We start from the raw sequence: 15247 nt of genomic DNA, 5'->3' as shown, positions 1-15247 counted from the left end.
GAAGTGTCCTTCCAATGTTTAAGAATTTGATGTCTAACAGCTAGTATAATGATGTTTAAAGTATGAGCATAAAAGCCCCTATTACCGGGAGCATCTAACCAGATTATCTCATCAAGTGACAGGATAATAGTTGATTTATACTGCAAATTAAACCAATATTCTACCTTACGCCATAGTTGTATAATTTTTGGACAATACCAAAACATATGTAGAATATCAGCCTTCGATTTATTGCATCGGGGACAATTCCCGTTGCAAGTAGAATAAAACTTAGCTAATCTTAACGGGGAAATATAATAATTATTAATAAGTTTTAGATGAGATTCTCTCCAACTCCTAGGAATTTCAAATTTTTTTACATTTATCAAACTACGTTGAATTTTACCAAAATCAATTGAAGGGAAAAAGGGAGTCCAAGATAATATCAATTTATTTGACAGGATTAATGCTTGTTTAGAAAGCATAATATCATATAAAAGCGAGATGGACGGGTTTTCTAATGCAAATTTATGAAGACATAGATTGATATCCGACCATGCATTCAATTTACTCATATCCCACTTACATGAATTAATAAAATGACGGACCTGTAAATAAGCAAAAAAGTTGGAACTAGGTAGCTGAAAATGTTGAGAAAGAATCGAAAAGGAAATTAATTGCCCATCTTGAGGCAAGATCTCATAAATAAATTTAAGCTCTTTTTCAGCCCACTCTCTAAATACTACTTGTTTAAGCCCGGGAGAAAATTGAGGATTTCCTCTGATCGGTAAAAATACCGAAAATGTATAGTCTACTTCCAAGCTTATACAACACTTCTGCCAGGCCGCCACAATATTTCTAATGGAAATTAGCGAGAGTATCTGTATTGGTAAGAGATGAATAGGACAATGTAATATCGCTTTCAGGGCACAAGGGGAAACCATATAAGTCTCCATCTCTATAGACGACACTAATTCTTTCTCCACAGTCCAGTCCATCGCCGTTTTGGCTAGACAAGCCCAATTATATAATTTAAAGTTGGGAAAAGCAAGGCCTGCTGCTTCAAAGCATTGCATAAGTCTATCTATAGAAATACGTGATTTCCTGTTGTTCCAAATAAATTTGGAACAGCAGGAGTATAATCTGCGCAAATCCTTGTTGAGAATGAAAAGCGGGAGATTCTGAAGGGGGTAAAGTAAATGAGGGAAAATTAATGTCTATTAGATTTACACGGGCCGTGATAGATAGTGGAAATGTCGTCCATAACTCCAAATCTGATATGACCTTAAGAAATAATGGCGAAAAATTCAACCGATACCAGTTTTTCGGATTTTTATGTAGTACTATACCTAAATAAGTTATTGCTTCAACCTCTTTAAATGGATGGTCTTGTAGGCTATTTCTAGATTTATTAATCCACATGAGTTCACTTTTATTGAAGTTGATTTGATAACCCGCAAATGAACTGAACTCATCTAGACATTGTAGTGTGGTTGGAATTGAATGAGCGGAATTCTTTAAAAATACCAACAGATCATCTGCATACAGCAGGATCTTAAGAATATAGGAGCCCATACTGATTCCCTCTAAGACATTTCTTAGACGAATAGCTAAGGGTTCTAGTGCCAAGTTAAATAAGAGAGGGGACAACGGGCAACCCTGCCTTGTTCCCCGTCCTAAAGTGATTTTTTTGAGATAGCTGACCATTCACAATTAGAAACGAAATTGGATTTCTATAGACTTTTTGAATAAATTGTAAGAATTGATTCTTAAAGCCAAATTCCTGTAGTACTCTAACTAAATGGGCCCAAGAAATAGCATCGAATGCCTTTTCAGCATCTAAGGAAAGAATCGCGCAATCATTTATCCAATTCTTTTTTCCTTTCTCATTTAAATAATGAGAATAATCCAGAAAAGTCACTATTTTCCTTACATTCTTAATAGAAGTCCTAGATCTAATAAAACTGGTTTGATCTGTATGGATAATGTTATCCAGCAATGAGGAGAGCCTGTCAGATATAATAGCCATCAGAATTTTATAATCTGTATTCAACACAGATATGGGCCTGTAAGAGGCTGGTTCTTCCGGATTTTTACCCTTTTTAAGAATTAACGTAATGTTGGCGGCTAAGAAGTAAGAAGAGATGGAGCTATCTGACTGGAAGTAGCTATTAAACAACCTTTCCAATATAGGAATGATTTCTGGGGCTAGTATCCTGTAAAATTCTATCGGGAGGGAATCTGGGCCGGGGGCCTTATTTAATCGCATCTTATCTATCATTTTTTTTATTTCATCTGCCTCAATTGGAGCATTAAGAGATATTAAATCCTCTTCCTGAACTTGTGGTAGCTTTATATTTCACCAAAATCTCTCTTGTATATATACATTACTATCCTGCTTCGAATATAATTTCTGATAATATGAGAACAGAACTCTGCTAATTTCCATTGATTCTGTATGGCATACACCATTTTCTTTCATAGTTAAAATATAATTCTTTTTCTTTCTATTTTTTATTAATTTTGCTAGGTATTTAGTTGAATCTCCATAAAGACCTCTAAATTGGCTATTAAGTTTTGATTCTTCAATATGGGATTTCTGGTCTAGAAAAGCATCTCTTTCTCTTCTCGCCTCCTGATATTTATTCCACTTACTTATGGAACGCTCCTCAAAAAATTTTCTATAAGCGTTTCTAACACTATTAGAAAGCTGGAGTTCTCGAGCCTAGCCTTTTTCTTACTATTTATTAGATAACTCATAATTTCACCTCGTAAGACAGCCTTGGCCGTCTCCCAAAAAATCTCAATTCTATCAAAGAAAGCAATATTATGTGTGCAGTAGTCCCTCCATTTCTGCTTAAGCCAATTGGAAAATCTGGGACTATTCAAAAGATATCGTGGAAAATATAAGGATTGCGTTCTTTTCAAGAAACTAGATGAAGAGGGAAGAGTGAGATGAACTATTGCATGATCGGATATCAATATGTCATCAATTCCTGGGTTAGTTTGAACAATTGAAAGAGCCTCAGATATTAAAAACAAATCAATCCTAGAAAAAGTTCTATGGGCTCTAGATTCACAAGTAAATGTCAAGGAATCAGGGTGTTTAACTCTCCAGATATCGACCAGTTTCAACTTTGTGCAGAATGTTCTAAAATATTTGGCAGTTTTTTTATACTCTTTAGCATCTGTATTGCAGAACCTATCTAATTCTGGAAAAAGTGTCATATTGAAATCCCCTGCTAAGATAAGTTTTTCCCCCACGAAGGGAAATATCTTAATTTTTATTTTTTCCCAGAAACTTTTACTGTTTTTATTGGGCCCATACACATTACATAGGACATATACTGCTTGATTGATTTGAATTTGGAGTATGGTATATCTTGCCTCTTGATCTTTCTCTATGTGTAAGATTTTATAGTCAAGGTCTTTATGCAATAAAAACGCTACTCCACATTTCCTGTCTATACTTGCCGCTGCAACAACTTCACCCACCCATTTAATTTTGAGTTTTGCAGCTTCTATGTCGGTAAGATGGGTTTCTTGAATATAGACAATATCTGGTCTCTTCTTACCAAGAGTTTTAATTATAAGCTTTCTCTTCTTAGGGGAGGATATACCTCCTACATTCCAAGAACATAAATTTAATCCAGTCATTTCATCCTAACAAAATCTTTTAACTCAATCATTTCTACTTTTCCATGGATGGAAATAGACGGGAGAGAGAAGAGAGAGAGAGAGAAGAGACCAACAAAAAAAGGGGGGGGGGGGGGAGGGAAAAATTAAAAGTAATTAAAATGACATAACATCTACAGACACACACCCCATTCATCCACATATATACCACATATAGCCTGGCGACTATTAATCTATTCAAGTTAAAACATAACTCGGCTGAATTAATTTTCATTTTGGGATTTTTGAACTAATAAACCTTTTGATACCTTCAATATCCTGGAAAGCAAGTGTAGAATCCCTATCTTCAACTATTTCCTTGGCCGGGTAGACCATACGGGCTTTAAATCCCTTATTTATTAGTTGTGAGCAGAATGGAGCCATTAGCTTTCTCTTCGTGGACGTCTCGTTAGAGAAGTCCTGGAAGAGTAGGATCTTGTTATCGCCCAGCTGTAGAGGGCCATTCTTTCTAGAAAGTTTCAATAATTCCAGTTTGTCTTGGAACTTTAATGCTTTGAATATACACATTCTGCTCCTAACTGTACTGTCAGACTGTGTTCTCTTAGAACCTGTCCTATGTGCTCTCTCTATTATTATGGGTAAAGAATCTGCTGACATTCCTAACGCTAAAGGTAATTCAAAGGAAGTGAATTTCATTAAATCCTCATATTCCATAGTTTCTGGAAGCCCCACAATGCGTATTTTATTACGTCTGGAGCGATCTTCCATATCCTCCAGGCGCAATTGCATACTTTGAATTGTGGTATCCTGCTTTTGAATAATTACTTCCTGAGCATTTATACGGTCTTCAAGGTCAGAAATTCTGTCCTCTGCTTCACCGATCCTAGCAGAAAACTGCCTGACTTCGGTGGAGAGGGACGACAGTTCAGTAGTCATACCCGCAATTTATTTTTTAATCATTTCAAATTGAGGTGAAAACACAGCTGATAGCTGTGTTATCAACATCTGAATATCAAGGGAAGGGGGAGTTAATTCACCTAATGTAACATCAAGACTAGTATCATTTGTTTTAGATTTTTTATCGTTTACTTTAGCAGGCATCACCGGTAAATTTCTTTTCGTCAGTGTGACAAATTTTTCCATAGATTAAATGTGCAAGTGAAAATTTAGTACTAAGATGTGTAGCAACCTATTAACAGCCTCGCCACTGCAAGGACACAAAAAACAACACTTGTGAAGGCAAAAAGCTGTACTAGCTGAAGTGATGGACCACTGGGTCCTCTTTCTTTTTTTTATAAGTGTGAGTATCTGAATTTATAGGGTGATCCCCTAGCTGGGGGGAAAGAGGAAAAAAAAGCAACAACAGAAAGAAAAAAATAAAGACCACACAGAAAAAAGACCCAAAAAAAAAAAGCCTGTCAAAGTGTTTATATAAGTTCCCTACCTTCCCCTTCCTCTTGTCTCCTTCCCTTTTCACCTATAATCTATCCACCAGAAAGGATAGACTATATACAATGTTTAAAAAATAACGATCTTTCTTAAAACTGCTACAGTATATAAATCCTAATAAGCAAATAACCCAAAATATGAGATTTTTTTATTTTTCCTTTATCCCTTCCTTCTCTTTCCTTTCTCTTTCTTTCCTTTTCTCTCTCTTTTTTCTTTTTGACCCCACCTTATTAATATGGAAAAGGAATTTCGTGTATAGCAAAAAACAACAATTGTCTAGAAAATGACAAGTCAGCCTAACAAGCAAAAATATTAGCAAATGTTATTCAATTGTCAGGTTCAGCATAGAAGATCCGGTAAGGTAAATTGGTATTAGCACCACTTTCCAACATATAGATAGATACAGATAAACCCTGTGTTTAGCACATATGTATTGCAGGAGATGTAAAAGTAACACCTAGGGATAATATCCCAACCCCCAAACTATATTCACATGAAGGTTTTAAATTTGACATATACCAAACAAATGTCCTTAAGATCTTCAGAGGTACAATTCTTATGTCTCTTAATTAGCACCCTGCAAATATGAATAGTAAATTATCAGATTTCCCCTTTTTACTTCGACTTATCTTTTTCGTTTTCCTCCAGACTTTAGCTTTCCCTTTAGAAAGACAGAGAAAGTGAAGTAGGCCGTTTGTTGTAGGATTTTACCTCCACAATCCGCTAAAGTTAGCAAGGCCACCATATAGGGAAACACCTATATACAAAATAAAAGGAGTAGGGTAACCTGAGTAAATATATGAACAGTTTATCCGGCATAAAGCATAATAACCGGTAATCTCTTTAAAGGCTAACTGACTCTCTTCAGACCAGCCGGTCTGGCAAAGTTAATGGCAAACAAAGAAGGCAGATATAGTAGCGATACTTGCGGCAGCAACAGTTTCTAGAGGCTCCCCGTCGATTTAGTGCAGGCACCCGGATTATCCCGAAGCGGCTGTGTTCGCTCCCAGCAAACCCCATGAACCCGGTCCACCGCCTTGATTCAGCAGCCCAGCTCCCGATGAGGTTGGTCGGCCCAGCACGGATCCCTCCGCGAATCGACGGACCTCCTCACCGGCACTAGCTTTTCCTCCGGCTTCCTGTCAAGCACTGCAGGAAGCTGTCCGCGGCGTGTCGGGTCCTTATCCTCCGTACAGCAACCAGCTACCACGCACTGGTTCCGGAACTCCAGCAGCCAGGTAGGGGGTATTTAGGACATACCTACACATTCCTATCCACAAAGATCATCACCAGTTTCTCAGGTTCGCTTTTCTGGACAAGCATTACCAGTTTGTGGCTCTTCTTTTCGGGTTGGCCACTGCTCCCAGAATTTTCACAAAGGTGCTAGGGTCCTTCCTGGCTGTTCTAAGACCGCGGGGCATAGCAGTGGCGCCTTACCTAGACGACATCTTAATTTAGGCGCCGTCTTTCCAAAGAGCCAAGCCTCACACAGAGATTGTATTGGCCTTTCTGAGGTCTCACGGGTGGAAGGTGAACATCAAAAAGAGTTCTTTCCCCTCTCACAAGGGTTCCCTTCCTAGGGACTCTAATAGACTCTAATAGACTCGGTAGAAATGAAAATATTTCTGATGGAGGTCAGAAAATTAAAACTCTTAACTACTTGCCGAGTTCTTCATTCCATTCCCTGGCCATCTGTGGCTCAGTGCATGGAGACAATCGGATTAATGGTAGCGGCAATGGACATAGTCCCTTTTGCTCGGATACACCTCAGACCACTGCAACTATGCATGCTCAAACAGTGGAATGGGGATTATGCAGATTTGTGTCCTCAAATTCAGTTGGACCAGGAGACCAGAGATTCTCTTCTCTGGTGGTTGTCTCAGGATCACCTGTCTCAGGGAATATGTTTCCGCAGACCAGAGTGGATCATTGTAACAACCGACGCCAGTCTGTTAGGATGGGGTGCAGTCTGGGACTCCCTGAAAGCTCAGGGCTTATGGTCTCGGGAAGAAAAGCTTCTCCCGATAAACATTCTGGAACTGAGGGCGATATTCAACGCTCTTCAGGCGTGGCCTCAACTAGCTGCGGCCAAATTCATCAGATTTCAGTCGGACAACATCACGACTGTAGCTTACGTCAATCATCAGGGGGGAACAAAGAGTTCCCTAGCGATGACGGAAGTAACCAAAATAATAAGGTGGGCGGAGGATCACTCCTGCCAGCTCTCAGCAATTCACATCCCAGGAGTAGACAAATGGGAGGCGGATTTCCTAAGTCGTCAGACTTTTCACCCGGGGTAGTGGGAACTCCACCTGGAGGTGTTTGCCCAGCTGACTCAGCTATGGGGCACTCCAGAGTTGGATCTGATGGCGTCCCGTCAGAACACCGAACTTCCTCTCTACGGGTCCAGGTCCCGGGACCCCAAGGCGGTATTGATAGATGCTCTAGCAGCGCCTTGGTCCTTCAATCTGGCTCATGTTTTCCCACCATTTCCCCTTCTCCCTCGTCTGGTCGCCAGAATCAAGCAGGAGAAGGCTTCGGTGATTCTGATAGCGCCTGCGTGGCCACGCAGGACTTGGTATGCAGACCTAGTGGACATGTCATCTGTCCCACCATGGACACTGCCAATGAGGCAGAATCTTCTAATACAGGGTCCGTTCAAGCGTTTGCTCAGGCTTTAGTCAGAATCAAGCCTGTCTATAAACCTGTGGCTCCGCCATGGAGTCTAAATCTAGTTCTTTCAGTTCTTCAAGGGGTTCCGTTTGAACCTTTACATTCCATAGATATTAAGTTGTTATCTTGGAAAGTTTTGTTTTTGGTAGCTATCTCTTCTGCTCGAAGAGTTTTAGAATTATCTGCCTTACAGTGTGATTCACCTTACCTGGTGTTCCACGCAGATAAGGTAGTTTTGCGTACTAAGCCTGGTTTTCTTCCTAAAGTTGTTTCTAACAAGAATATTAACCAGGAAATAGTTGTTCCTTCTCTGTGTCCTAATCCTTCTTCGATGAAGGAACGTCTGTTACACAATCTTGATGTAGTTCGTGCTTTAAAGTTCTATTTACAAGCAACTAAGGATTTCAGACAAACATCCTCCTTGTTATCTATTATGGTAAGAGGAGAGGTCAGAAAGCGACTGCTACCTCTCTTTCCTTTTGGCTGAAAAGCATCATCCGTTTGGCCTATGAGACTGCTGGCCAGCAGCCTCCTGAAACAAATGCTGCTCATTCTACTAGAGCAGTGGCTTCCATGTGGGCTTTCAAAAATGAGGCTTCTGTTGAACAGATTTGTAAGGCAGCGACTTGGTCTTCACTGCATATTTTTTCCAAATTTTACAAATTCGATACTTTTGCTTCTTCTGAGGCTATTTTTAGGAGAAGGGTTTTGCAAGCAGTGGTGCCTTCCGTTTAAGGTACCTGTCTTGTTCCCTCCCTTCATCCGTGTTTAAAGCTTTGGTATTGGTATCCCACAAGTAAAGGATGAATCCGTGGACTGGATACACCTTGCAAGAGAAAACAGAATTTATGCTTACCTGATAAATTACTTTCTCTTGCGGTGTATCCAGTCCACGGCCCGCCCTGGCATTTAAGTCAGGTAAAATTTTTTTGTTTAAACTACAGTCAGCACTGCACCCTATGGTTTCTCCTTTTTCTTCCTAACCTTTGGTCGAATGACTGGGGGGTGGAGCTAGAGGGGGAGCTATATGGACAGCTCTGCTGTGTGCTCTCTTTGCCACTTCCTGTAGAGAAGGAGAATATCCCACAAGTAAAGGGTGAATCCGTGGACTGGATACACAGCAAGAGAAAGTAATTTATCAGGTAAGCATAAATTCTGTTTTTTTGGGGTTTTTTGCCATTTCCTCTGCTTGAAGAGTATCTGAATTGTCAGTTCTCTTGTGATACATCATATTTGCGCTTTTCATCAGGACAAGGCTGTCTAACGAACTTTGTCCGGTTTCCTACCTATAGTGGAGGCAGCAGTTCACTCTCATTCTCTCTCCCTTTCTCCTCCCCTCCCCTGGGTACAGCTTGTTGATTGCTGGCTAATTGTATAAGTGCTATCCAAGGTTCTGAACCAAAAATGGGCTGGCTCGTAAGCTTACATTCCTGCTTTTTCAAATAAAGATACTAAGAGAATGAAGAAAAATTTATAGCAGGAGTAAATTAGAAAGTTGCTTAAAATTGCGTGCTCTGAGTCATGAAATAAAGAATTTGGGTTCAGTATCCCTTTAACTCAATATTTACTTTATTGACCCAAGTCATTTTAGTTGTTTTTCCAATTTAAGTATTTTGGTTTGTTTTAAACAGATGTGGGTGCACAATTAAATAATTGCAATTTCCTGTTTTTTTGTTTTTGTTTTTTTTAATATACAAATCTGTGTTTTATATAAATATGCATTTATATATTTTTTAGTTCTGCACGGTGCTGAACCACTGCCTTACTACACAGCTGCCCATGCAATGAGCTGGTGTTTACAATGTTCCCAAGGAGTAGCATATCTACACAGCATGAAACCAAAGGCTCTCATTCACAGGGACCTTAAGCCACCAAAGTAAGTTTGGTACCTAGGCTGCATTTTGGAACTTTAAAATTATGATTAGAATATTGTAAACTGAACATAAACTAGACCTTACCAAGCAAATGTATGTCAAACATCGATACGTAATTTTTATATTTTGTTTCCAACAAATTGGTTAGCAAGAAAAGTAGTAATTCACTAGCAATTAATATTAGTACTTTTTATCTATCTACCCACATCATCTCTCCCCTCGTGTTCTTGTCATATGTAGAGAATTATTGTTTCTATGTGTATGTTGGTTTATGTCTTTCACATTTTGTTTTATTTTCTCATACACTTTGATAGAACTATATTCTTATAATGCATTAACAGAAACTTTTTAAAGGATGCATTCACTACTTGTAGTTTGTTCTGAAGAAAGGTGTGTTTGTTTCTCTAGCCCTACAATTGAAACCATTAAAATACATTTGCTAGTGTACCTCTCTTCTTTCATTTCTTACAAACTTAGTCCAGTTTATAAGTACTCTAGTAGTGAAGGCGGTGTACTTAATCATTAGTTCCTAACAAATCAGTTTAACCAAGGACAGCAAATTTAAACTGCAAACATTCTGCAATAACACAAAATTTTCAGGATACTGTCCAAGAATGTTTACTAGGGATGTGTATTTCAAAACATTAGTTATGAAATAAATTCAGAATATGGCCACTGCCAGCTGCATTTGGCTATTTCTATTACTTGGTGTATTCAGTCCACGGATTCATCCTTACTTGTGGGATATTCTCAATCCCTACAGGAAGTGGCAAAGAGAGCACACAGCAAAGCTGTCCATATAGCTCCCCTCAGGCTCCGCCCCCCGTCATTCTCTTTGCCGCTCTAACAAGTAGCATCTCCACGGGAGGGTAAAGAGTATGTGGTGTTAGATTTGTAGTTTTTATTTCTTCAATCAAGAGTTTGTTATTTTAAAATAGTGCCGGTTTGTACTATTTACTCTGAGGCAGAAAGTGATGAAGATTTCTGCTGAGAGGAAAAAGATTTTAGCATGTTGTAACTAAAATCCATTGCTGTTCCCACACAGGACTGTTGAGTACAGGAGAACTTCAGTTGGGGGGAACAGTTTGCAGGCTTATACTGCTTAAGGTATGTTCAGTCATTTTTTCTAACAAGACCTGGTAGTGCTAGAAGACTGACAGAAACCCCATGAGAGAAGGTAAGCCATTTTCTGAGACACTGTATAGAATGATGGCTTCAGTTAAGGGCTTTAATACTGACAGACACTGTGATGGGCTAAATCGATTACTTTATTAGAGTAATCTTATGTTTATTAAGCGTTTTTAGACGTTGGAAACACTTTTTGGGGACTTTTTTATGCCTGGCATTTTGTAAGACAGCTAATCTGACTCAGAAAGGCCCCATAACTCTGGAGTGATGAAGGAGGGGGCCTCATTTTCTCCAACATAGGTGTGTCCGGTCCACGGCGTCATCCTTACTTGTGGGATATTCTCTTCCCCAACAGGAAATGGCAAAGAGCCCAGCAAAGCTGGTCACATGATCCCTCCTAGGCTCCGCCTACCCCAGTCATTCTCTTTGCCGTTGCACAGGCAACATCTCCACGGAGATGGTTAAGAGTTTTTGGTGTTTAAATGTAGTTTTTATCCTTCAATCAAGTGTTTGTTATTTTAAAATAGTGCTGGTATGTACTATTTACTCTGAAACAGAAAAGAGATGAAGATTTCTGTTTGTAAGAGGAAGATGATTTTAGCAAACGTTACTAAAATCGATGGCTGTTTCCACACAGGACTGTTGAGATGAAGTAACTTCAGTTGGGGGAAACAGTTGGCAGACTTTTCTGCTTGAGGTATGACTGGCCACATTTCTAACAAGACTATGTAATGCTGGAAGGCTGTCATTTCCCCTATGGGGACCGGTAAGCCATTTTCTTAGATTAAGTAAAAGAATAAAGGGCTTCATAAGGGCTTAAAAAACTGGTAGACATTTTTCTGGGCTAAAACGATTACTTTGCTAAGCATTTTTTGCAGATTATAACTCTTAATAGTTATTATAATCTTGGGGATTGTTTTAATAAAACGGCAGGCACTGTATTGGACACCTTTTTCAGATGGGGGCCTTTTCTAGTCATAGGCAGAGCCTCATTTTCGCGCCACTAATGCGCAGTTGTTTTTGGAGAGCAAGGCATGCAGATGTATGTGTGAGGAGCTAAGAACCACTGAAAAAGCTTATAGAAGGCGTCATTTGGTATCGTATTCCCCTCTGGGCTTGGTTGGGTCTCAGTTATTTTAAGGGTTAAAGCTTTCAAATTTGGTGTGCAATACTTTTAAGGCTTTAAGACACTGTGGTGAAATTTTGGTGAATTTTGAACAATTCCTTCATACTTTTTCACATATTCAGTAATAAAGTGTGTTCAGTTTAAAATTGAAAGTGACAGTAACGGTTTTATTTTAAAACGTTTTTTTGTGCTTTGTTGACAAGTTTAAGCCTGTTTAACATGTCTGAACCATCAGATAAGCGATGTTCTATATGTATGAAAACCAAGGTTTCTCCCCATTTAAATTTATGTGATGATTGTGCCATAGTGTCCAAACAAAGTAGGGACAATGATGTCACAGATAATGATATTGCCCAAGATGATTCCTCAAATGAGGGGAGTAAGCATGATACTGCATCATCCCCTTCTGTGTCTACACCAGTTTTGCCCACACAAGAGGCCCCTAGTACATCTAGTGCGCCAATACTTATTACCATGCAACAATTAACGGCTGTAATGGATAATTCTATTGCAAACATTTTATCCAAAATGCCTACTTATCAGAGAAAGCGCGATTGCTCTGTTTTAAACACTGAAGAGCAAGAGGACGCTGATGATAACTGTTCTGACATACCCTCACACCAATCTGAAGGGGCCAGGAGGGAGGTTTTGTCTGAGGGAGAAATTTCAGATTCAGGAAAAATTTCTCAACAAGCTGAACCTGATGTTGTAACATTTAAATTTAAATTAGAACATCTCCGCGCATTGCTTAAGGAGGTATTATCTACTCTGGATGATTGTGACAATTTGGTCATTCCAGAGAAATTATGTAAAATGGACAAGTTCCTAGAGGTTCCGGTGCCCCCCGATGCTTTTCCTATACCCAAGCGGGTGGCGGACATAGTAAATAAGGAGTGGGATAGGCCCGGCATACCTTTTGTTCCTCCCCCTATATTTAAAAAATTATTTCCTATAGTCGACCCCAGAAAGGACTTATGGCAGACAGTCCCCAAGGCCGAGGGGGCGGTTTCTACTCTAAACAAACGCACTACTATCCCTATAGAAGATAGTTGTGCTTTCAAAGATCCTATGGATAAAAAATTAGAGGGTTTGCTTAAAAAGATGTTTGTTCAGCAAGGTTACCTTCTACAACCAATTTCATGCATTGTTCCTGTCACTACGGCAGCGTGTTTCTGGTTCAAAGCACTAGAAAAGTCGCTCAATAAAGAATCTTCGTATGAGGAGGTTATGGACAGAGTTCAAGCACTTAAATTGGCTAACTCTTTTATTTTAGATGCCGCTTTGCAATTAGCTAGATTAGCGGCGAAAAATTCAGGGTTTGCTATCGTGGCGCGCAGAGCGCTTTGGCTAAAGTCTTGGTCAGCGGATGTGTCTTCCAAGACAAAATTGCTTAACATCCCTTTCAAGGGTAAAACACTGTTTGGTCCTGATTTGAAAGAGATTATTTCAGACATCACCGGGGGAAAGGGCCACGCCCTCCCTCAGGATAGGTCTTTTAAGGCTAAGAATAAGCCTAATTTTCGTCCCTTTCGCAGAAACGGACCAGCCTCTAATTCTACATCCTCTAAGCAAGAGGGTAATACTTCACAACCCAAACCAGCCTGGAGACCGATGCAAGGCTGGAACAAGGGTAAGCAGGCCAAGAAGCCTGCCACTGCTACCAATACCAAAACAGCATGAAGGGATGGCCCCCGATCCGGGACCGGATCTGGTGGGGGGCAGACTTTCTCTCTTTGCTCAGGCTTGGGCAAGAGATGTTCAGGATCCTTGGGCACTAGAAATAGTTTCTCAAGGTTATCTCCTAGAATTCAAGGAACTACCCCCAAGGGGAAGGTTCCACTTGTCTCAATTATCTTCAAACCAAATAAAAAGACAGGCATTCTTACATTGTGTAGAAGACCTGTTAAAGATGGGAGTAATTCATCCAGTTCCAATAGGAGAACAAGGGATGGGGTTTTACTCCAACCTGTTCATAGTTCCCAAAAAAGAGGGAACATTCAGACCAATTTTAGATCTCAAGATCCTAAACAAATTTCTCAGGGTTCCATCGTTCAAAATGGAAACCATTCGAACGATCCTTCCCACCATCCAGGAAGGTCAATTTATGACCACGGTGGATTTAAAGGATGCGTACCTACATATTCCTATCCACAAGGAACATCATCAGTTCCTAAGGTTCGCTTTTCTGGACAAGCATTACCAGTTTGTGGCACTTCCATTCGGATTAGCCACTGCTCCGAGAATTTTCACAAAGGTACTAGGGTCCCTTCTAGCGGTTCTAAGGCCAAGGGGCATTGCAGTAGTACCTTACTTGGACGACATCCTGATTCAAGCGTCGTCTCTGTCAAAGGCAAAGGCTCATACGGACATCGTCCTAGCCTTTCTCAGATCTCACGGATGGAACAAGGAAAAAAGTTCTCTGTCCCCGTCAACAAGAGTTCCCTTCTTGGGAACAATAATAGATTCCTTAGAAATGAGGATTTTTCTGACAGAGGTCAGAAAATCAAAAATTCTAAGCTCTTGTCAAGTAATTCATTCTGTTCTTCGTCCTTCCATAGCGCAGTGCATGGAAGTAATAGGATTGATGGTTGCAGCAATGGACATAGTTCCTTTTGCACGAATTCATCTAAGACCATTACAACTGTGCATGCTCAGACAGTGGAATGGGGATTATACAGACTTGTCTCCGACGATTCAAGTAGATCAAAAGACCAGAGATTCACTCCGTTGGTGGCTGATCCTGGACAACCTGTCACAGGGAATGAGCTTCCGCAGACCAGAGTGGGTCATTGTCACGACCGACGCCAGTCTGGTGGGCTGGGGCGCGGTCTGGGAACCCCTGAAAGCTCAGGGTCTATGGTCTCGGGAAGAATCTCTTCTCCCGATAAACATTCTGGAACTGAGAGCGATATTCAATGCTCTCAAGGCTTGGCCTCAACTAGCAAAGGCCAAATTCATAAGGTTTCAATCAGACAACATGACGACTGTTGCATATATCAACCATCAGGGGGGAACAAGAAGTTCCCTGGCGATGGAGGAAGTGACCAAGATAATTCAATGGGCGGAGGATCACTCCTGCCACTTATCTGCAATCCACATCCCCGGAGTGGAAAATTGGGAACCGGATTTTCTGAGTCGTCAGACATTCCATCCGGGGGAGTGGGAACTCCATCCGGAAATCTTTGCCCAAATAACTCAATTATGGGGCATTCCAGACATGGATCTGATGGCCTCTCGTCAGAACTTCAAGGTTCCTTGCTACGGGTCCAGATCCAGGGATCCCAAGGCGACTCTAGTAGATGCACTAGTAGCACCTTGGACCTTCAACCTAGCTTATGTATTCCCACCGTTTCCTCTCATTCCCAGGCTGGTAGCCAGGATC

The 15247-nt window shown here is 40.4% G+C and overlaps 1 protein-coding gene across 2 annotated transcripts in view; it reads left to right on the top strand.

Annotated features, from left to right (window-relative positions):
- The window catches only part of MAP3K7 (mitogen-activated protein kinase kinase kinase 7), a 467450-nt gene that overhangs the window by 177015 nt on the left and 275188 nt on the right, over positions 1-15247 (top strand). For both annotated transcript variants that reach the window (XM_053710552.1, XM_053710551.1), the window contains exon 5: positions 9475-9613. In XM_053710552.1, the coding sequence (XP_053566527.1) occupies positions 9475-9613 (139 nt within the window). The remainder of the gene's footprint in view (positions 1-9474; positions 9614-15247) is intronic.

This window comes from Bombina bombina, chromosome 4, assembly GCF_027579735.1.
Source record: "Bombina bombina isolate aBomBom1 chromosome 4, aBomBom1.pri, whole genome shotgun sequence".
NCBI lineage: Eukaryota > Metazoa > Chordata > Amphibia > Anura > Bombinatoridae > Bombina > Bombina bombina.
Note: the sequence above shows the minus strand (reverse complement) of the source record. Positions and strands in the feature narration are given on the sequence as shown.